This window comes from Microtus pennsylvanicus, chromosome 12, assembly GCF_037038515.1.
Source record: "Microtus pennsylvanicus isolate mMicPen1 chromosome 12, mMicPen1.hap1, whole genome shotgun sequence".
In the NCBI taxonomy this organism is placed as follows: Eukaryota; Metazoa; Chordata; class Mammalia; order Rodentia; family Cricetidae; genus Microtus; species Microtus pennsylvanicus.
The window spans coordinates 89,941,180-89,965,117 of NC_134590.1; the positions used below are offsets into that span (position 1 = coordinate 89,941,180).

General features: G+C 45.8%; 1 protein-coding gene and 1 pseudogene across 4 annotated transcripts in view; one reads left to right on the forward strand and one right to left on the reverse strand.

Moving 5' to 3' along the window:
• Sptbn1 (spectrin beta, non-erythrocytic 1) overlaps positions 1-23,938 on the forward strand; it is a 168,146-nt gene that overhangs the window by 58,775 nt on the left and 85,433 nt on the right. The window contains exon 1 of one of the 4 annotated variants that reach the window (XM_075942517.1): positions 14,738-15,314. The exons of the other annotated variants lie outside the window; for them this stretch is intronic. Within the exon in view, the coding sequence (XP_075798632.1) occupies positions 15,206-15,314 (109 nt within the window). The 5' untranslated portion in view covers positions 14,738-15,205. Of the gene's footprint in view, positions 1-14,737; positions 15,315-23,938 lie in introns of those variants that run through there. 4 annotated transcript variants of the gene reach the window in all.
• On the reverse strand, positions 4,483-4,940 carry LOC142832943 (small ribosomal subunit protein uS9-like; annotated as a pseudogene).

Sequence of the window (23,938 nt, forward strand, 5' to 3'; positions counted from 1 at the left end):
GCAGTTCCCTTGGCGAATTTAATCAGCTGTAATCTTTAGGCATTCCCGAGTGTAGGTGGTTTTTTGTTCGTTTTGTTTTTTGTTTTTAATGTTCCCCCATTTAGGAAGCCATCTTAATTGGCACACTCAAACTAAGTTTTACAGTGGAGGAAAATGTTCTTTAAACTAAATGGAAGACTTCAGAGCATCACAGTTGATTTGGTTAGTAACTGCTTCACCATTTTGAAAGAATCACTTTTTGATCACATTGCCAGGAATAAGTGTAGTTTATATTAGTAATTTCATTGCTAGATAAATGTATTTTTGTGGAGGCATTTGTGTATGTGTGTGTGTGTGTGCGCGCGCGCACCTACTTCAAATTTACAAACTACTGTTTACTGGTATTCCGTGAACTGCTGTGATATTTTTCTTTTCTACTTTTTAAAATGCCGATGTTAGTCAAATAATTAGATTTTATTAATGTCATTAGACATTAACAGGTGCATCTTAAAGTACTGCTAAGTGTTTTTTTTTTAATTTATTAGCTTTGTGAATCAGAGTCTTACTGGCTTAGTCATTTATTAGCGAATGGGGTGAATGTGCTAATACTTGGTGTCTGCTTTGTGCCAGGCATCGGGTTAGGGCTGGAAAGATCAGCCATCTTGAGAGGAGCTCTGTCCTCACAAAGGAGAGGCAGTGTCAGCACGTGGAAGGGATTCCAGGCCGAGGGAGTGGAAGGGAGTCATGTATAGGAGTGGACAGAAAAGTCAAAGAGCTTGCTGCTTATCCTAGAAGGGAGGTTCAGCTCAGCACATGGAAGGTCTGCAGCCACCCCATTTGTAACAGAAGGCCTTCCTGAAGTTCCCATTTCCAGAGTGCCTGAAGCCCCTGACAGTTCACCTGAGAACCGTCACAAAGTCCTGGGGATGGTGGGATCGGATCTATCTCAGAGTGACAGACAAGAGGCCCAAGGGAAGGAGGCGATTAGGAAACTGTTGTGCTCCTTCAGGAGACAGTTCCTTTTGATTTTACCAACCACAGCACTGGATTCAACTCCTGGCAGGCAGCCCTATCTAGAGATAAGCGCCCCCACCCTCTACCCCACGGTGAGACAAGCCTTGGAAACCCCACCTCCAAATCTGAAATAGTATTGGGAGGCACTCCACTCCTCAGTCAACAACAGGTCTTCAACTGCTGAGTTTGGACCCTCAGACTTGTTCTGCAAGGGTTGCAGAGTGGACGAGAGAGAAAAAGGGGACCAGGAGCTTGGTTCTGTTTATAGGCGTGCTAGGTATTAGAGGCACAAGAGGATTGTGTGAGGTGTTAGGGTAAATAAATCAACAAAGGCCAGTATTTGGATATACTTACTTCCCTGTTATTCTAGTTTTAGCATTATACCCATTTTCTCATTGGTCTATACTCTCTGCAGCCTTCAAAAATGGTACAAACTCAGAGATTCTCAGTCTGACTGTGCAGGTGCCATTGGGATTTTCTTTTAGGGCCAACGCTTCCAGACCTTTCTGGGTTTGGCAGGCATCCAGAACTGTTCATCTCAAGGCTTCTGCTAAGGGAGTGTGGCCCCAGGGTTCTGCTTCTCCATGAAATCTCTGCTCTGCCAATTCCTGGCTGTGAGGGAGTAGATAAGTTTCTCCTACAGGACAAGAACTGTATCTTGTGGGACCATTGTGAGAAGTCACATTACTGTGGAAGGTGCCTGGCTTAGTGTATGCACATAGCACCCGTGTGTGTAAGGTTACCAGTAACATACCACATTTCATCTTAAAAATAAATCTTTTTTTGTTTTGGTTTTCTTTTCGGGTACAGGGTTTCTCCGTGTAGCCCTGACTGTCCTGGAACTCACTCTGTAGACCAGGCTGGCCTTAAACTCAGAGATCCACCTACTGCCTCCCAGGCATTGGAATTAAAGGCATTGGAAGCATTTGAAGGGCACAAGTTCTGGTGTCCTAACAATACTGATGACCTTTGGCTTCGTTTGCTTTGGTGTTCAGAGGGCATTTATGACTCAATCCTTATTTCAAGAGGTGGGAAAATGTTTGGGATTTTTAAACATTTTGTTTCCTGGCAGTTTTGGGGATCTAACCCAGGGACTTGCACATGCTTTACCACTGAGAGATACATATCAAGCTGTATCTCAGCCCCCTGACTTTGATTTTTATTGAAAAAAATAGCATGATCTCCATACTTGGCCTTCTCTGTTTTAGGGTTGCATGCTATAGTTATAGTGATCCTGCATGCTGCTAAATTTGAGAGGAAATGTTTCAAAGAAGAAGTACAACAAAATGCTTTAAACTTTTGCTACATTGATTTTTTTCCTCCCCCAGCCTAATGACTGAGTTGGAGGAAGAGGGACAGAGGGACATACTGAGTGTACAAAAATCCTAGTCAAACAGCCTAGCTCTTGCGGGAACATGCTGACCCTTTGGTGTGAGTTTCTCTTTGTTGAGATAGCTGTAGCTTGGCATCAGAGGAAGATAAAAAATGAATATGAATAAATCCCCAGGAGATCACTTATAATACTTAAAATTTGTGGATCTCATTCATCTTGGAGAGCATTGTAAACAGTTCTGTAGTATTAATAGCAGTCTTTGATAGGCGGTATTATTTCTCATTTTACATATTCCAATTGAGATTTTCTGCATCAGGTCCATAATTTGCCTCAGCATATGTTACTGATCTCGTAAATTAGAGGCAGAGAGAAAGCCTGTGGTGCCCTTGACTCGCCTTTTCCAGCCCTCTTGCAAATTGCCTTTCATGGTATTAATATTCCACAGCTATCCAGACAGCCTTTAATTCCTGAGGGACCTTGCTCCTCTCCCCACAATTACTTCATTTCAGAGACCTATGAGAAAGACTCTGTGATAGCTTGTGTGTCTCATTTGTGACATCTGTCGCGGTCGCCCTTATAGTACCCTTCTCGGGCGTGCGTCAGGAAGCACAGCGTGTTTTCTTTTTGTATCTGACTGTCAAGCCCAGATGCAAGACCAGTTTATAGGGGAAGGGGGTTCTCAGAAAACAGCAGACATTTATTATACCAGGCGTTTAAAAGACATGACAGTGTGAACTAGAAGCTACGGAGGGCCCGTGTGTAGATGTAAACTATTTACCCATCATGTTCAAGACCCTGGGTGTTAAATGCCAGCACGGAAAATGATCCAGTGGCATGAGATATCCTAAGGAGTCAGCAAGCTGGGATAGTTTTATTACTAAGGTGAATTTTGGCCTTTTTTTGCAGTGGTTTCTATGTAATGGGTGAGGAGTAGGTTGTGTGTTGTCAGACGATGGTAGCAGCCTTTGACCTTGGATGATGGAAGGATGAAATGAGAAATGATCTAGGAGTCTTATTCAAGTCTCATGGAAATTTTTCTTGTTAATGTTTTGTTTGATGAGTTAGAAATGCAGGCTGTTGTAAAGTGTCATTAACAAGGACTGGTGGAACTGATCGTAATCACTTGAAATTACAGACCTCTTTCCTGTGTAAGGATTTTGGTCATTTGCCTCTCCATAATCTTCAGTAGGCCAACTACAAGTATAATTTTTTTTTTGATCAGTAAGAGTCTTGAGCCATTGCTTCATGAGCCTTTAATGCCCTAAAATTATCCCTAATAGCAAATTACATAGGAACCCACTTGGATGGGATATCGGCATTCTTTATCTGGGTGGGCAAGTCTTAGTATTTCAGAGAAGTTGATGATGGGGTGTTACAAAACCCTCAGAGTAAGGAAAGCTAACCTAACATCTGCCACGGTAATCCGGGCACACACGAGCTTTTCTGTTCACGCACACACGACTACACTGTTAAATGAGTATATGTATTTGCTTGAGTAGGATGGGTTGCTGCTGTGCTGAAGGATCAGTTGGTCTCTTGTGTTTTGGGTGTCAGTCTCATAGATACTGACTGATGAAGGTTTTGAGCCCTTTAATGAAGGCTGGCACTGTAGAGCTCACAGCCCCGTCACTACTTATGACTGATGAACGGGGTCCACTTGCAGCTCTCCAAGCAAACGCAAGGCTTGGAGGCAGTTTGGAGTCAGTAACTAATTTATGAGGCCTTTTGTTATAAAAATGAGATTTGGCAGGACTCCCAGCCAAGTTCTCATTTTCTTCAGGTTGGAAAACAGGACTTAGAGGGATCGGCTGACAGCTCTGGGAACACACGTGAGGAGCATGTGATTCTCGATCCCCTGCCCGGCAGTGTGTTTTCCCTCTGTCTTTATTGAGAGCTAATGACTGAAAGTGTACCTTTCGTATTAACTGCACGCACACTGTTATGGAACAGGTGTCCGGACCGTTTTTAATGTCGTAAAGCTGAGGGACAACTAGCCAGTCATACTCTACTTCCGCTCTGCCGAGCTCCAGGCACGCTCCTGTTTCTGTGTTTCCATGAGGTGGACCACTGTTTTGTGTAAGCAGAGCAGTGCTTTTCTAGGCTTTTTTTTTTTTTAATTACAAGGGTGAATCCTGATCTTTCTTGAGATAGGCTTATCAGTAGGATTTCTGGTATTGAGCACGGGCACCATGACCTCTGAACTTTCTGGATTCACAGCGACAGGGGTCACCTACAAGCAAGGGCCAATCACACTAGCTGAGGATGTCTTTGATCTCCTTCTTAGAGGCCTCCCCCACATATTTTTGGCAATAAGCCTCCAGGACTTTGGAGATGGACTGTGGAATAACATAAATTTGGGCCACAAAACCACCACCCTTCCCACGGGCCCAGGACCTGGATATTCACACCAACAAATTGCTCCTTGCCCAGAAGCAGAACGGGCTCCTGTAACTTGGGCTGTAGCATGTGTGACTCCATCATCTCCAGGAGACATCTGTGTGCCTTGATGAGCCTTTTCCCCATTTGCAGTGCACCACGACGGTGGCTGTCTTCTTGCATAGACTTGCACGGACTGCAATGGACCCTTGGATGGCGTAGGTTTGAGTGCGAACATGAGCCTGTTTTCCTAGTTTTGACTGGCTTTTTGAATAACACTTCAGAGTTCATCCATGTTCTTCAGGTGTTATTCCTCAGGTGCTGCCCACCTTCTTGTCTAAGATAAGGTCTCTCATTGGTTGGGAACTTGGCAGCTAGGCTGATTGGGATCCATTTGTTTCTATCCCCCCAGTGCTAGAATTATAAGCACACACCACAGCTTTGCTTTTTAATCAAATTAATGAGGTCCCCATACTCACCTGGTAAGCATGAACTATCTCCCAACCCACGTTTCATCTGTTCTATTGACTCAATATTGGGTTTTCTCATACTTCTTGACTGCTTTGTCATATGTTGCAATAACAGGGAGGTGTAAATAATACTTTGAAGACATGCTTTCTTTCCCAGACATGGGATGTCTATACCACATGGTGGTTCTGCTTTTAGGTTTTGAAGAACCTCATATTTTCATGTGCTGGGACCATTGACCTTTCTCCACTAGCTTAAATAAGTTCCAGGTTCCTGCATGTCCCCTACTGGAGCTTTTATAAGATGATTTAAGGCCAGGCAAGATGGTACAGAGAGCACTCAGGAGTCAGAGACAGGCGGATCTCTGAGTTCGAGGCCAGCCTGGTCTACAGTGCGAGTGCCAGGGCAGACAGGGCTACACAGACAAAAAACAACAGCAACAACAACAAAAAAGATGATTTAAATGGGGTATAAGGGGAGACTGGGTGTAATTTGGTGCTTTCCTAACATGCCCGAAGCGTAAGTTGGAGCCCCAGAATCACATAAACGGGAAATGGCCGCTCATGCCTGTAATCTCAGCTCTCAGAGATAGATAGGAACAGGACATTCAGAACATCCACATCATCTTCAGCTACATAGAGGCTTGAGGCTAGCGTGGGCTACTTGAGACTTGAGTAAAGAAATGGGTGGGTAGAAGAGAAAAAAGGCATTGTTAGGATTTCACATCATGTTTTCCTGGGTAGATGATAATAAAAAAGATGATAAGCTCCCTCTGGACTTGCTAAGAACAGTACAGGAAAGGTCAGGTCAAGATGGAAAACTGATCGAAGGGGTCTTTGAACAGCAGAGTCTGTTGGGGACCCATGCTCCTCAGCTAGGCCCAGAGGATGCCCTGGGATGGAAACTCTTTGAGCTGGTTCAAGATTAGCATAAAGGGACACAGGTGATCCGTTCTCTCCTACTTAGTATGGGTTGGCTGGCTCCCTAGTGCTGTTGGGTTCTGGAAGGTCAGCGGAAGAGAGGATAATGATGAGCTTTCTGCAATTTTAGGTCCTGGGCCTACTTTGCAGATTGGATTCCTGTGCGAAGTCCCCGCCCCTTCCTCTGTACTTTCTGTTTGCCCTGGGCTTGTTGAAGAGGCAGCAGGAGCCAGAAGGTCGCTTATTCTGTCATACAGCTTCATACCTCGCTTTTATAATGTGTAGCTCAGGATGATTGGCTTAGATAGGTGGATGCTGAAAAGGAATTTCTGACACCCGAGGAGTTCTCCTGTCTTCTAAATGTGAAGGACTGAGGTGTGGACCTGCGTGTTACACAGGGTAGAGCAGGCTCTGCAGTGTGCCCTGTGGAGCTAGCCCCACCATGAAACCTTGCCCCTGTTGAGGCTTCTGAAAGAGCTACATGGTCCTGAGTAACTGCTTAGGTTCCCAAAGCAGCTCAAGATATATTTCTAAGAACGTCATATTCAGGAGACCTGAGATTCTTCTCTTTTAGATTTTTTGGTTTTAGGAAGAGTATAGGCCATCCTAAGGATCCAGCTCGTGGTTACACAGCCGGTGTCAGAAGCTGATAGTAAAATCCTTGTTTTTCTCTTCCTGAGTTTTAGAATTGGTACACTTCCTCCATTTTAACTAAGTGGGCAAGACTGGCACACAAGAAGAGATAAGTAATAATCTAAGACGATGGTAGGTGCCAGAAGGGAGGCTGGTGCTTCCGGTGTAGGCTCTTTGAGAAGGAGCCAGCTGGTATCACAGTCACAGCTAGTGTAATCTGGGGAAGCCTTCCTGGAGGAGGGGGAGCTGTAGATGATATATCTACAGATGATAGTTTTGAGCTGTTCCTCAAGGATCATTAGATTATTAACTGAGAGGAGAAGGGGCACCAGGGGCAGACTGGGAGAGCTTGAGGCAGTTCGAGGGTGCTGAGTCGGCAGGGCAAGCTGTATTTGCTGCTCTGCCCCTGTCGTCCCAGCATCCCTGAGTAGGGAGCTTATTTGGGAACACCACTTTCTTCCTGCTCGTTTGCTTGGGCACCTGTCCAAAGCAGGTGCACTGGAAGTTACCAGCAAGAAATTACCTTGATTAAAACAGGAGAGAATAAAGAGAAAAGGATTGTGGTATTTTCTAGAGGAGGGTCTCAGAAATTCCTAAGAGTATTGAAACCTGGAGCCTGGCTTCCACCAAAGAGGCAGCTGGCGTGCCTTGTTGCTCCTGAGTGACAGGGCCATTCGTGAATTATTTAGACCCTGGACTCAGTGTCTGCCGAGCAAAATCCTGTGGGCAGGAGCCTGTGTTATCGCGCTAAGAAATCATCAGAAGCTCAAGTGGAGGAAGCGCTGACTGCGTCCTGGAGATACTGCGCATGCTCCCTGTCCCTGCGACCCGCACTCTCATTAGCATGACGCATGTTGACAGATTTGGCCGGGAACAACATGAAAATCACATAGGAATGTAGGGCGTTTATGTAGGGAGAACCACTCTGCTTAGATTTCCCAGCAGTGAGGACAACCCAGGTGTAGATCTATTTGATGATGCTTACTGTGGCCGTTGCTGGCCCGTCGCTGGCGGCGCGTATTTGCATCTCCCAAGCTTACTTCCCTGCCTGCAGAGGAGAACCTCCTGGCCTGGGAGGGCTGCTGGGACGGGTCAACCCTGGCTCTCCGTGGACAGGGCGGTATGCCGCTCTGCTCCGAGGCCTGTTTTGATGCTAAGGTCTGTGCCCGGTCACACTCTTGGTTCTTTCTCCCCACCCTTCCCGGTGCCTGTTCAGTGTGGTTTCTTCACCTTTCCTCTTTACAGTTCCTGGAAAAGCTACCTTGGGTGTGGATACCTGCGGGCAGGACCAGACGGATTTATGTTCCCCTTTTTCATTCGCTTTCAAACTATGCTGCCCAGGAACAGTGCGTTCTCCTGCCCCATAAGCCCCTCTAAACCTCGGTCCCCATAGCTGACCACCGGTGTGCATTGCCCTTCCTCCTCTGTGTAGGTCAGAAGAGCAGGCCTGGCTCTCTGGCATTCCTCAGACCTCTCTCTTTACAGAGTACCTGGAGGGAGGGCCCAGGTCTCTGGCCAACTGGTAATACATTCACCAGCTTAGCAACACCTGTTTGCCAAAGGTGGGGCCTCTGGCCTGGGGTGTTCTTTTGTCCATATAAGGAAGGTTTGCCTATGCGATAAGAAATGACTTGGATCCGTTTGGTTAGGATAGAAGGCTCGGGAGACTGCATTCCTTTCCCAGCACCTTGGTGCTTGTTACTAGTGTAACTTACTGTTTTGCTTTGCGGTAGTGAGGTCAGTTCTGACACGACCAGTAGAACGAGGTAGACGGACAGAGGGTGAAACGGGCAGGATTGGGTTGGCGGTGCTCTGGTATTTCAGATTCTGTTGTGTGTGTATGAAGGGCATGGGAGGAAGACAGGAGAATGAGAACACTCCGTACTCCAAGGAGCAGAGCTAGTAATTGCTACCGGTGGAGAAATACCTTTACCTTTTCTTTTAGTTTTTCTTGTAGTTTTCCTAAATCCTTAATCCCAAAGTACAAATATGACAGCCTGGCCACAAAGGATTGTTAGCCTTTGTAAAACATGGGTCTTTTGTAACTTGCTTCATGCTTTGTGAGTTACTGTTGTAGTAATAAAGAGTTGTGCTTTTTAAATTTCTCTTTCTGTGTGTTTGTGTGTGTGGAGGGTGTCTATGCGCATGCATGCGCACACACATGATTGAGCACAGATATTGAGGTCAGAGGACAGTTTGTGGGGGTTGGTTGTCCCGCTCCCGTATGTGGACCCCTGATGTTGAGCCTAAGTCATCAGGCAGGCCCTCACTGTTACCTGCCGAGCCATCTTGTCTGCCTCTAAAGGAAGATTTTGACTGTGTTTTTGCTGGTGGGGGAGGTAAGCAGGAGGGAATGGGCTCTGTGACTACTTAATGGAGTAGGTAGGCCAAAAAGGTAATGCAGTAAGAACCGGCAAAGGCAGCAAGGTAGAGAGGTGTCCCAGGTTGTGGAAGGGTGGTGTGACTTGGGCCTGCTTCCCGGACCCACACGGTCATGGAAGAAGGATTCTAGTAATAGTATTTGTATTTGCTGAAAGGAAAAACTCCAGGGACATTGTCTGGGATTGCCTGTCACAGGAACTTGATGGTAGCAGTTGGCCTAGCACACGGGAGGCTGAAGCAGGAGGACCATTGGATTCCTGGTCAGCCAGGGCTACAGAGCGCAACCTTGCCTTAAAAAAAGAAAAAAAAAAGGAAAGGCAAATCTGGAAACGATAGTGTAAAGCGTCAAAGAATTCAGCCAAACTGTTTATGTGAAGCCTCATTTTCTTACTCTCTCTTTCAGCTCTGGGGTTGGTTTTCTAAATCCTGGGATTAGATGTGTACAAATGCCTGTCACAAGCCAGCATTTGGCCATCCTCTCCCGGACATCTTCAGTCCTGTTAATGTTTGGACTTTCAGGAAATGAGCATCCAGAGTTTACCCTTTCAAGTTTGTGTGATGCAGGAAAAGCATTCATCTCCCCACCCTGGGACAGCACAAAGGCTCTCAGAGCAGAGGCTTAATCTCACCGCCTGTGTTCCCATTTACAGCGTACGCACTAAACCCTGCAGAATCTTAGTGTGCCGATCCATCAAGTATGAAAAGAGGAACAAAACCAAATAAAACAAATCCCATTCACAACAGAGCTCTCGAAGTAGCAAGTTTTGTGTGAACTAGTAAAGAATGTGTCGAACCCTGACCTAAAGCCGACGTGGTGGAGGTTTGTGTGTGGAGACGCACGGATTCTAGACTTACCTTGCTATAGCCTTCCAGCTTTTCTAAAAAGCTTAGAGACCATTACTTAGTCGATGAGATAGACTAAGAGTACTGAAGAAATGAAGATCCGGAGAGGGTACTGGACTCGGTCAGCCTGGGCATGGACCTGTTGGCTCCGCTGCTCACCAGCTATGCAGCCCTGTGTGCTGTATGTATGGAGACCACCATAGGGTCAGTCACGTGAGAAAATGGACGTGAAACTTTTGTTTCTCAGGTTTTGAGATAGGGTCTCAGTCTGTCACTCTGTCTGCCTGGAACTCTGTGTTGACCAGAGTGGTCTCAGACTCACAGAAATCTCCCTCCACTGTTTCCTAAGTGCTGGATTAAAGGTGAATGCCACGCATGCACCCAGCCCATGGAAACATTTAGTAAGCTACACAGTTTGATGGTGGCTTTATGACTGTCTTAGTTACCTTTTTATTGCTGGTAAGAGACACTGTGACCAAGGAAACGCAGAGATTTTTTATTTATTTATTTATTTTTTTAGCTTAGAGTTCTAAAGGGTAACTCCATGGCCATCATTGGAGAGTGGGAACATGGCAGGCAGGCAGGCAGGGTGCTGGAACAGTAGCTGAGAGCTCACATCTGATCCACAAGGACAAGGCAGAGAGAGAGGAGAAACTGGAATGGCTTAGCCTTTTGAAACCTCAAAACCACCCTCCAGTGTCACACTCCCTCCAACAAGACCACACCCCACAGTCCTTCCTAAACAGTTCTACCACCTAGGGACCAAGCAGTCAAATCTCTGAGCCTATGAGGCTCTTCTCATTTAAACCACCACAAGGATCATTCATTGTACATGAGGACGGGTAACTGAGACTCAATCTATGGCAGCGAACCCAAACTTGGGCACTCATGTCACATAGGAAGTTTTACGACTGTGTGTTCTAACCTGTTTGGTTTATGGATAAAGACTGCATTGGCATCAACCTTTCTAAGTAGGTGCCAGTGCACAAAATTAGGAAGTTTCTTGGTGGCACTTGGATGAGCCTTTGCACTAAATGCCCTTCTTCTAATTTCTTACTAATTAATACCCCATTGCTTCTCGTTGCTTCTGTCTGCAGATCACTGCACAAAATTGGCTAGACCCGTTCTCACAGACGCCGCCTTTGCAAAACTTGAGTTGTTTTCTTCCTGTAGCTGCCTTGCAGCCGTAGCTGTCTGTGCTTCACCTTGGAAACTGGCTGCAGTTCGAAGACAGGCACAGGCATTTATCAGACCTGGGTGAACGACGGCACTGTGTAGATGAGGAAAAAGAGGAGATGAACTAAAATTGTACACTCCGTTAGACAGAAAGACGGGTAAATATTCTGAAAACTCTTCTCTTTAATGTCCCCTTTGGCACACCACATTCCCTGCATTAGCCCTAACTAATATCTTGGAGATATTACTTTTGAGGTCACTGTAAATAAAGCTGTGGACTAGACCTTAGGCCTTTTGCTTCATTTGGGTACAGCAAAGGTTCCCCTAAGTTCTTTTCCTCTTGACAACATCATCCTTTCCCTGATCAAAGCTCTGCCTCTTCTTGGCTAACGCTGATGGCTCCGCCCTTGAGCCGTCTTCTCAATTTCCTCTACCTGTGCCAACTTAGGCCTGACTGAAACTTTTGCAGACATCAGGCTTACCTGGGCCCTGCTTAGGGTCTCTTTGCCTGGCTCTCTGATGTTTTACAAGTCTGTGTCACCTCAGGTAACCAGACTTTTGCTGGTTCTGACCCCTTGGTCTGATCCACCCCTGGCTTACTGTCTGCCTCATTTCCCAGTCCCTTTGGCAACATGTGATGCTGTCCTTTCCTTTCCTCCTTGGGTGTCTCCCTTTTTGGATTTTCATTCTGTATATGCACTGGTGGTTTTCTTTCCATTTTTGGCTGTGTTGGGGGTAAAGTCTAGCTCCCCTGAGTGTAGACAGAAGTACACCTGAGCTATAGCTGTGGTCACCCACTGTTTTCTTCTTCCCAAGGCTGTGTCTTCCCCAGATCCCTTCTTAGCTGCTTGCTTTATTCCTCCCTTCCTCGGTGTAACCCCACTAAATCAACTGTTCCCTCTGTGCTCCAGAATGTATCTGTAGCTTTGACCTCTCCTGCATCCTTGACCACTGTGGACATGTCACCCGGTGGTGTTGCAGGTGACTCCGAGTTGGCCTGCCATAAGGGAATGCTCATCATTCCTTTTTTTATACCCCCCAGCCAGCTCTAACGCCATGCTTTCTTGACTATCCTTTGAACGTCCCACATTCGATTAGTTACCAAAGTTCTTCAGGTGAACTCTTACGTCAGTCCGTTCCTTTTTATCCCTATTGCCACACCCTCATAGCTCCTTTGACCTGGGCAGTTGCAGTAATCACCCAGGTGACTTGTTGCCTTCAGTCTCTCTTATCTACCAAGTTAATCACTGCTGGAGCCCAGGGTAGATGCTGTTCTCCTCTGTTTCAACATTCTCCAAGCCCATGCTTGATTCTGGCTTGTTTGCGTGCTTCTCTCCCAAACCGAGAGCTCCTTTGTGCTCCCGCTCGCCAGCCACATTGCCTGTCCTATCCTCTGGCAGTTACATAAGGATGCCTCATCCTTTCTCTAGGGTGATGCTCTCTACCAGGGTTCCAGGGACAAGTCCAGATGCCAGCGTATCCTGGGCTGCTTCCGAACTAGGTGTGGCCTCCTTCTTCTCTGAACTCCTTATGTATTCTTTAGTATCCGACTGTTTGCCTGTAATTTGTCCCACGCTATTTGTCCAGCAATGCTCCGGGTTATTTTGAATCCTCTGAAAAATAATGGGGGGCCTTGCATATTTGCAGTGCTATAAACGCAGCCCAACAGATAGTGGAGAAGCCACGTCTCTGGTTATTCTCGACTTCCTCCCAGCTGTTGACCGCCCAGAGGCGGTGAGGTGGGCCTGCAGAGTTGTGTCCCATGCTCACTTGGCCCCATCCCACCAAATGGATGTTCCTGTGGGGTTACTAAACCCTTCTTTGGCCTCAACACCTTTCTCCCTGGTACTTAGGTCCATTCACTCTGTGTGGTTTAGCTCAGCGATTTGGATTGGGTGTGACTGTAGCACGCCTCACCTTTCCATTACACTGCATGTAACCTGGCTAATTAGAAAGCTCACTTAATGGACTTCCCCATACCAGAGAGCCTATGAGGATGACAACTGAGTGTGGACTCACAAGTTCTTCCTAAGTGGGTTCAAATTTTAAAAAAAAGAAAAAAGAAAATGTTATTAGCGGCAGATCACTTTGTAACCTCGTTTTCGGTGTTACGGCTGGAGAGAGAGTGACTCTTCATATCGTTGGCATATTTAACAGTGAAGTAGGGCCCCTTGAAATAATCCCCATTGTAGTCTTGATGTGATGGGAGAGAGAATAAGAAGAGGTGAGCTTTAAAAACTACATACACATTCAGCTCTTGTGGCTTAATAGAGACAGGTTTTGTTTCTCAGTTTAACAGCTGAGATTGAGAGTCCAAGGTTTCTTATAAGAGCATGGGGTAATGAGGAAGCTTGACTGTCTCCAAAGTTAGGCTTTGAGAATCTTAGACCAAGAGTGTCTTCCAAAACCTGGTGTTTTGCTGTCTTGTCTAGCTTCAGTTTCACTGACAGAAACAGGAGGGCTTTAGAATGTTCTTCATCTTGAATGTAAAAATGTCTTTCGGTTGGACATGCCTTGGGAGCCAAAAGTTGACAATGTGATTATTAAAAACACAGTTCTGTTGCTAAAAGAAGCTGGGACTGCTGAGAAGTGAGTGGTTAGCAGGCTTTGCCATTCTCTCTGGCCCTGCTCAGGGTGCATCATCTTGTGAACTAAAGCGAGGTTCGGGCTACCTCTTCTGTGCACACTGGTGGCCTTTAGGAAGGAATTTTTGAATTAGGATCTTGCAGTGTAGTGCTGAATGGCCTGGAATTTATGTGCAGACCAGGTTAGCTTAGCCCGAGCATCAGTGCGCTGAAAATTACCTCGTGCTGTGATTGTTACCGGGTTTCAAGCTGGAAACGCCAAGTTTAACTGCCAGTTGTGTGGGGAAAAGTGGGAAGAGGATAGAGCCAGTTATTTCCTGCCGATGCATTTTGACCACGTTATTTTCTACCTAGGATTTCTTTTTGGTAGACGTGGGTGAGAGAAGCAGCTAGGAAGAACCAAAAGTTTAGAGGTGTCGGTAAACAAATCAAAGTTCGATTTAAAGGCGATTGCTGTTCTCTTCCACAGGAATGTAAAGTTCTCAGGGTAGGGGATTCTGGGAGGTGTTTACCTGTGTACCTTCCTCCCACAATGCTTTGCACCGCGGTGCCCTGATAAACCTCCCTTGCATAGAGTTACAAACAGGGCTCATCACCTCGGAAATGTAATGCAATAATGGCAGCTTGTCTGTGGAGGAGAGTCTCCGGCGGGCCCAGCTCTCGTTTCTGCGGGCTGTACCCTGCAGAGTGCCCAGACTGACTTTGTTTGACTTACGGTGGCGCCTAGCTGGGCCGCACTCGCGGTTGGCGCCCGCGCCGTGCCTGCCGGCGCCCAGGTGCACAGCGGCTGGGGCTGCGGAGCTCCGACCCGCCTCTGGGCCCTGCACCCCTTTTCAAATGATAGTAATCTCTGACTTTTCCGTTAGGCGGGGCCTCTCAACAAAACGCTGTAATTCCAGCAGCTTTGTGGGGCCTGGCCGCACGGGTCTGGGTCTGCAGGGTCGGCCTGCGTGCGCCCTCCGCTTGATTCGGCCTGCGTTTCCTCCACATTGCTGTTATGCTAATCAGGTGACATCACCGCGCAGCTCACCGCAGCTCCCGATTAAATTACAAACCGGCAGCGGGCGGGCAGGCGGGCGGGAGGGAGGTGTGCGCTGCTCTGCGAGCAGGAGTGCAGCGTGCTTAGGGTTGGCCATATTTAAAATATTTTCCAGTAGGATCGTGCCTCCTTCCTTCTTTCCCTTCTTCCTCCTCCCGCCTCCCTCCCGGGAAATTTATTTCTAGCTTCCAGGCAAGGGCCACACAAGGAAGGAAATCCATAGGGGATTAGATGTTGGGGTGGTAACTCGACCGGTCTAAGGTGGACTCTGCAGCCAACTTTCTATCAGATCACGCTGCACCCATTTCCGACCGACCGGAATGCGACTGGCTTGAGGTCCAGCCCTTTCTCCTGGGCGGGAGCGGAGCCGCGGAAGCTGCTTGGAGTTGGATGGGGGTAGGAGGGGGCCGGAGCGGATTCCTACTGAGCAGCCGGCCTGGACGATAGGTCAGGCATAATGGAATTGCAGAGAACGTCCAGCATCTCCGGGCCGCTATCGCCGGCCTACACCGGACAGGTGCCTTACAACTACAACCAACTGGAAGGGCGGTTCAAACAACTCCAAGGTAAGTCCTCTCTGCCAAAGGCCAGGCCTGCCTGGGGGTGTTCGGAAGGGATCCTGGTGCTTTCTGAAGCTTTATTTCTGCCATATGGTTGTGACCCCAGTGGAGATAGCAGGCGTGCAGCCTCAGGTTGACTGTGCGAACCTCATTGAGGCAGTAAAGGAAGCAGTTGCTCACACTACTCCAGACTCTAGAATAGCCAGCCACCATTTGGAGTCTTCCTCTCCAATCCCTTTTGGTTCTAGACTCTAGTTGTCAGGTATCTCACCTTCAGTTGCGCGCGCACACACACACACACACACACGCAGAAACACACACCTTTCGGATTTTAGGAGATTAATGTTAATAGATTCATTAGTATGTATTTGGCTCCAGCCCGCCTCTTTAACTCCCTACTCCCAGTCTCTTACCTCCGGGAGCACTTAAAGGTGTAAAGTGCACTGCCCCAGACCCAGTCCACCAGAACAATAGCAAAGGGGAAGAGGGAGTGGTCTTTTTGTTCTTAAGTCTTAGGTAAATTACAGTTTTAGTTCCGAAGCCTAATTTTAACTCTTGACATATTGTGTTGGGGGAGAGCTTTCCCATCAGTTTAGTGGGCTGTGTAATTTATAATAAAAGCCACTTATTCCAGGGCTATGGGTTGATGACTTGGATCAATTACAGGTACTTTCTGTGCCAGACTCCAAAGATTGAATACAGTATTTTACTGTTCATGTTTTTATGGAGACCCGGATAATGGCAGTGCAATAAGCATGCTGTGTTTCTGCCTGTATAGCCCTGGGCTGGCTCTGACCAGCCAGCAGGCCTTGGTCAGCAACTCAGCCTTCATGTGAGGGGGGGAAAAAGGTTTGTAGCTAAAAACAGAGCTTGTGCTTGGAAGCCTTTAGTGTCATGTAATGGGCAGGAATAGCTCTTGGATGGTAAAGAATATTAGAAGACTGTACATTTCTGATTTTAACTCTGTGACCTCAATGTGGTTCCTTCCAGGATGTAAGGAAGCAAGCAGTTTGGCCCTAGTTTGTTGGGAAGGGTGGTACATTTCATTCATTGGTTTGCTTGTCTCCTGAAGTAGTTGACAGCATTGGTTTTTGTTGTTGTTGTTGTTTGGGGTTTTTTTTCTTTTAATGAGGCAGAACCGGGTGTAATTTTAAACATTTGCTAGATGGTATTCCTTCAGCAGTCACCTAACAGGTAGATCATTAATGGTAAGGAATCAAGTAAGTCTTTGGTTGCAACTCCTTGAATCTTTGAAGGTGGAATTTTCTTCTTTTGAAAACTTAGGTGAGGGAGCTTGCAAGTAGTGAAATAGAAAGCATTCATTTTCTATATTCTTTAGGAGCCCTCCACTTCTAGAATCTGAGAAGCCCAGAATGCTTCCTTTTCCCTCTGGCCTGGGCTCAGGAGAAGCTCCTGTGGGATTCAGTCTGAAACCCTTCATTAGTCTCTAGCCTGTCCATGTTATATAGTTTCAGGAGAAAACGTCCAGCCCTGGAAAATATAAGAAAGATAGTGTTGGGTGGAAGGCTCTCCCAGACCCACCCTGAACAAAAGGCTGTTATTCTAAAAGGGTTAAGTGTGGTTGTAAACTGCTCACCCAGCAGGGTGGGGCTTGCTCACAGGAAGTGTCTTAACTGTCCTCTCTGGACAAGGAAACAGTTTTTTTTTAAAAAATTACACAAATGTCCTGGATATTTTGGTCCACGTGTTTTTTTCCTCAAGGAAATCTCATAAAAAGTGGTGAACATTAAGTTGGATGGTAAATACATAATTTTTTTTAGAAATGACCTTTGTCCCTTGCTTTTGCTCCGGATAACTTTATTTTTAAGTACTGTGGTTTTGAGTTGCATAAGTTTAGTGTTGGTATTTCTACAACAGAAAACCACCTGTGTTGAGGAACCGAGAGAGGGTGAATTAACTTTCAAACAGGGGGGGGTCACAGGATTGCTAACTTCTGACAGTGTCCTAGTGAGGAATAAAAGAGATTGTGATTTAATCCTTCAGAGGATGTTGATAAAAATCTTTCTCTGCTCTCAGCCCCTAGTGTGGTGGTCTAATATTTGTAGTTCTTGTAGACATTATTTATGATAACGTAGATTCTCTGTGCTTTTGTAGGAGTCAGTCTTACTCCTGGTGTGACCTTAGTTCTTGCCACCCAGTGGATGGTATGTTTTGGTGGTGGTGTGTTGTTTCTTTTTACGCTTTCTGTAGAATTTACATATTTAGCATCAGTGGCTGGGGAGCGCTTTCATTTCGTGGAAGTATGTTTTTGCTCTATTTTTTGCTGGATGCGGTTGATTTGGGTTTGCTCCGCTAGCAGCGGTCTGATATAAGAGGAATCTGGTCTGTTGAGATAACATAGTGTGTAGAGATTTATGGGCCTGTGAATAAGTGTTGGGGGAAAAACATCTCATTGGTCTCAGGAATGATACGGAGAGACACTGGTTTTGTTTTGCTGGTTTGTTTGTTTGTTTGTTTGTTTGTTTTTATAATGGCATGAGAGAGGTTAGGGTCTTCAACCCCTGATCTCTAACCTTAGCCTCCAGTACGCAGCTTTCTTTGATTTTTCTACCTGCTGAATTAAATGACCCCTTTCTTCAGGTCAATCAGTGTCTTATGAAATTGTATTTGTTTTGTTGTTGTTTTCTAGATAAGGGAGGAATGTTGAAACAATCGAATTCAGCTCCAATGCTTAGAAAACTAGTTAACAGAAAAGTTCATGATACCTTTCCTCCAGTTTCCCGTCTGCCAGCCTTAGTCCTCGTGGGAGAATACTCTGCCGTGTTACTCTCCTGCAGTGCTTTCCTGTGCTTATTGTAGAAGAAAAATTACAGACGCGGAAGCATGGCTTTCAGGGATTCCTGTAAATGGCCTTGTCTAGGGGCCTTTCTCTTCTAACTCCTAGGCCTTTCACCCCAGTGTACTGATCCCTTGGCTGTGGCAATGAGACTGTAGCAAAGGCAGGATCCAGGTGAAAATAAGTTTGTTGTCTTCTTTGCACCTTTCTGGAGAAGTGCTTTCTGGGGCTTCGAGGAGTTTGCCCTAGAAGGGCTCGCAGTGTGAAGAAGGAGAATGATGAACTTCAGACCACAGGAGTTCATTTCTATGTTCATTATATGCTGAGAGTTGCTTTTTAATTTTGTGCGTGTTTGTGTGTGAGTGTGTGCATGCTCGCGTGTGTGAGTGTGCCCTTGGAGGTAAGAAGAGAGCATCAGATTCCCTGGAGGTCAAATTACAGGTTGTTGTCGCCCACCAGTAATAGGTGGGAACTGAACTCCAGTTCTCTGAAAAAGTAGCAAGCAGTCTAACCATTCGGCTGTCTTCCCAGTCTCTTAAATCTAAAAAGTAGTTTGTTTACTTGTGTACGTGTGCGTGAGACCTGTGTGAAGGTCATAGGATTGCTCTTGGGAGCGGCACACCTCCTTCGGCCTCTACCTGCACCCTGAGCACTGAACTCACTTCAATGTTCAACAGGCTCTTTTACCTGCTGAGTTGTTTGGCCGGCCCTTAATTCCGTGTCTCCCATCTCTATGGCTGAGCCACCATTTTCAAGATAGGGATTTATACAATCCACGCTGGTCTCAAACTCACTATGTAATTGAGTCTGACCTTAAATTTCTCATCGTGTTTGACTTTTCAAATGTTGGGATTACAGGCGTCCACCACCATGTCTGACTATTTTAATTTCTTAGCTCTTAGAGAAAGAACAGTAATGATTTTATACCCATGAATCATAAAGAATATTTATTTATCTACCTGTTTATCTATTTCTTTATTTTTCAAGGCATGGTTTCTCTGTGTATTCCTAGCTGACCTGGAACTCTGTCTAGACTAGATTCACCTTGAACTCAGAGATCCTTCTGCCTCTGTCTCCCCCGTGCTAGGATTAAAGGCGTGTGGCAGCACCACCACCACAGGACAGAGAAGAATATTTACTCATAAGTTTTTAGTAAACCTTTCGCTTTGCTGTATGACTTAAAATATTTCCTTTACCTCATTTTATTAGCCTTAGGAAAAGAAAATTTTTTTAGTCTAGATTTGCTTGCTGGGAAGATAGTCTACACCTAAGTTTTTCAAGAGAAATGTTCGATATTTCCTATTATAATGTGAGCAGGATTGGTGACGTGATTTTCTTATAGATTTATTTTCTGTATGAATGTTTTACCTGCATATGTGCCTATACAGCATGGTGCCTCAGGTTCTCAGATATCAGAAGAGAGTGTCGGATCCCTGGACCTGGACTTAAATAGGTGGTTGGGAGCCTCCCTATAGTGGATAGGGGCTAAATCTGGTCCTCTGCAAGAGCAGCAAGTGCTCTGGACCTCTGAGCCAACTTCCCAGACCCAAGTGTTTGTTGTTTGTTTAGTAGTTTTTTGAGGCAGGGTGTCTCTGTGAAGCCCTGGCTCAAACTCAATAGAGATCCGCCTGCCTCTGCCTCCTTTGTGCTGGGATTAAAGGCGTGTGCCACCACTGCCCGACAAGTGTATTTTTCTTCTATGTCTGTAAGTACACATGGCCCACGTATATGGAATACCCGTGGAAGCAAGAGAGGGTGTTAGATCCTCTGGAACCAGAGTTACAGACGGTTAAAGCCGGATGAGCGCTGGTACCCGAACCTGATCCTTTCTCTACTGAAGCAGTAAGCCACCTCCAGCAGCAAATAATTGTGGTTTTGTTTTTTTTTTTTTTTTTTTTTGGAGGAGGGTTGGGGTAGGATTTATATGAGAAGATTTTAGGGATTTTATGAAGCTTGGTATATTCTTTCTGTGGGGCGGACAACTTTGTGGGGCAAGTCATCGAATCAAATTAAACCTTTCACCAGTTTCTTCTCAGAATTAAGTCCTAATAGATTTGTAACTCCACCCTGTTTTTGAATGATGTGCTTTATGTAATTATTGTCATAGCACTTAACTTTAATATGTATCATCATGCTTAATAGAGTTTTTTAGAGTACTCAGCGTGAGAGCTACTTAGTAAATTCCAAATAAATGTACATTTCCTTAGTACAACTAATCCTGTGGGGCAGATATTCACTTGTTCTTTATAAAGACAGAAGTGATTGTTTTTAGCTAGTCAGAATGAGGCTAGCTCTCCAGAATTCAGGTTTTCGACTCCAAATTTGACAACCCTCCTGTAGTACCACCGGTGTGTGTGGGCTAAGTGTGAGTTGTTAGTGTGTGCAGAGAGCTGCTCCGATTCCAGTTGAGGTTGTCAAGGGGACGCCAGACTGCTTCGGTCCTGAAGTGCAGTGTTTAGGCAGGCTGCTGACGGGATCCCTTGAGTCCAGTTATGCAGCAAAGCAAGGTGCTGGGTGTCTTCAGGGCAAAGTGCAGCAAGGAGACCGTGCGCTTCTGCTTTATGGAAAGCTGTGCGCTTCTGCTTTATGGAAAGCTGGGGAAGGTCTGGAAGACTGTTCCACACTGCTTGCCTCGTGTCACGTCCCGTGCCTCAGAAGGTCTGCTCTCAGCTCTGGTGCTGCTTTGTCTCTTCATGGCTTTCCACAGCGCCCCACACCTTCCTCAAAGTCAGGCCTAGAAAGTAAAAGCTGGCTCCGCAGAAACAGGATTTGATTTCATTAGAACGTACGTCAAAGTATCATTCCCCTCCTGTGCCTGGTGTTCCATTCTGCAGAACCCTGTAACCCTGCCTGACCTTTTTTCCTCCCTTCGGACCCTCCACTTAGTTCCTTTCACTGGGGATCACCTCATGAGCCAGGTCATTACTTAGAGGTTTAGTTCAGGTACACTGGCTTTCCCCACAGAGAATGAAAGTCAAAACCCGTTTGGTTTCCCTCCCCTAAAATGTAAACTCGCAGCATGTGGTCACTCCGTTGTGATTTGCACAGGTAGCCTTGCAGCTTCAGTGCAGTTAGTTCCCTGTTTCCCACCTCTGGGAGCTGGAGATCAAGCTGGCTCTCCCCCAGTCTCTCCCTTCACACAGAGGAGCACTGAGTACCTGCTCTGAGCGTGGACCACCTTGTTCGAAGAGATGCGGACCCTCAATCAATAGTAACAACATGTCTTGGGAACTTGCTAGAAATAGAAATTCTCAAGTTCTAAGCTTTGTGAAGCTGGAACTCTGGCGCTTCCCAACAGTAAGTGTTTTTAACTAACTTGCCAGGTGCTCTCTGCGCCTGCCTCTGTTCAAACGCAGGCATTCGAATCCGATTTCCTACTGAGAAATGAAAACTTGGGGGCGGGGGATATATTTAGAAGGAAATTGTATAATAAGGGAAAGGGCATTTAGCTAATCAGGAGTGAGTTCTATCTTGCTGTATTTAAGGGAGCCATTTAACTGCGAGCCTGCATCACTCCATCTTCCATATGGGGTCAGTTACCCCGTTCTTCTACTGAGTGTGCTCAAGATAATAGGATGTCTAGGCTCTGAGGGTGACTCTATGTTCCCACCACATAGCCTATTAGATTTAACCTCAGGAACAAAAATCCTAGCAACTTGGAAAGGTGGTAGGTAGAACCTGGCCACAACCCTGCCCTGATTGATGTCTGAAGATCTGGGCTTAGCTCCTTCTTAAAGTAACTTCCGGGCTTTACTTTACCAGGGTGGTGTGGACAACTGCCACCCTCTTCCAAGTTTCCCCAGAACAGTGCAGGTGCTATCAACAGCACAAAGCTTGCCCATTGTCTTCACTGTTATATTTTCCTTTAAAGAAAATTTAAGCTACACAGAAATCCTGTCCCAAAAAAACAAAAGGAAACAAAAAAAAGTGCAAACAGACTGTGAGAATTCCAGCGTTGGCTGGAGAGATGGCTCCATGATTAAGAGCACTGGATGCTCTTCAGATGGTCCTGGTTCAGTCCCCAGCACCCACAGGGCAGCTCGCCACGACTCTGTAACTCCAGTTCCAGGGGATCTGGTGCCAGTGCACGTAACATGAAATAAAAGTTAAATAAAAAAGTCAGTGTTCTCCTGACTCCAGGGTTGTTAAGGTTTTAGCTTTCTGTGCCGGAAAATTGTGCAGATCACAGCTTTCTCTTGGCAGCTGGAAGTTCGTCATGCTGGAATTCCACTGCATCAACCCAGACAGATGTAAGAAGCCAGCAGTTCTCAGAGTTTGCTACTGTTCTCTTCTTCCATGACTACTTCATGAATGACTCTGAGGTCCAGCCATTAAAAAAAAAAAAGTCAAAAGTTGTGAAAACAAATAAGGGCATTCTAAATAAGCATGTTTCTAATCCTTGCCAGATCAGTTTAATTAAAAACTTTTGCAGTTCTAAACCATTTAATGAGTGCACAGAACTTGCCACCTGAAGCTTACTAGTAGGTCAGGCTGGGGCACTTTAAGTAGAAGCAAGAAGAATCCTAGTCAGGAAAAAAGTAGAATAAAGCTGACTTTAAAATGCAGCACTTGTTTTCTGGTTTCTTATTGTGAACACGTTTGCTGATGGCCTGCTTTTCTCTGCTTTTCTTCTGGTTGGAAAATGTGTGGGTAAGGCGCGCAGCCTGAGCTGACCAACAGATCTGTCTGTACTCTGGCTCCTAGAGTGCCACGGGAGAAAGAGAGAGACTGGGGAGTATTGAGCCCCCGCATCGCATTGGGTTTTGTTTGTCTTAAATATAAAGGTAGTTTCAGTCCTTGTTTTGAAAGTCAATCCTAAGAGAAGGCAGGCAGCCAGTCGACATTGCATTTTTTGGGATGCCGCATCTAGAAACTGTGCAGCTTCTTTGAAGTTTGGACTCAGAGGCTCTTGGAACCTTGGAGAACCTTGCTGTGGGACTCTGTAAATGATTTCCAATTGTTAGAACTACAGCCGCTCAGGCCCACCCCAGACCTGCTGGCTCAGAACCCCTTAACAAGATCCTCAGGAGGTTTTTATGCACTTTCAAGCTTCTGAAGAAGCAGTCTTGGAAATGGTCCTCCTGGATCAGAGGGTGGTAAAACCCTAGAAAGGGCATGACCGCCGAGTTTGAAGTTTGTTTTTTCACATATAGTTAATGTTGTACACAGTTTTGTTTGCTTAGCTATATTGTTTACCTACAAAAGATTACAAAAGTGATCTGACCAAATGTGTACTAGTTAAAGTTCAATATTTCTTTAGGAGATTAAAGGATTTTTATAAACTTAATTTTTATTTATTTATTTTGAGGTAGCTGGTTTGGTAGATAGAACTCACTTTGTAGGCCAGGCTGGCCTCAAACTTAAAAAGATCTGCCTGCCTGCCTCTGTCACCTAAGTGTTGGGATTAAAGACATGCTTGACCACACAAGGACAAAATAAAGGATTAAAAAAAAAAGATTGGGTAGCTGTTAGCTTTGTAAGTCATAGCAGAGTTTGACTGGAAATTTTAAGCTTTTTAATTCTGAAGTTAGAGAAATTAGTGAGGTTTTTTAAAAAAAAACTTACCCCTTGGTATTAGTGAAGAATTACAGAATTACTCTGGGGCTGGAGAGATGACTCAGCAGTTGAAAGTACTCGTTGCTCTTGCATCGGACCTGAGTTCAGTTTCTAGCTCCCACATGGTGGCCCACAGCCGTCTACCCTCAGTTTCAGGGGAATATGATGCCCACTTAGGAGCTCCTCAGGTACTTGGCATGCATCTGCTACTCATACATAGATGTAGGCAAAACATTTATACACATAATATAAAAGAGAAGTAAAAAAATTATTCTGG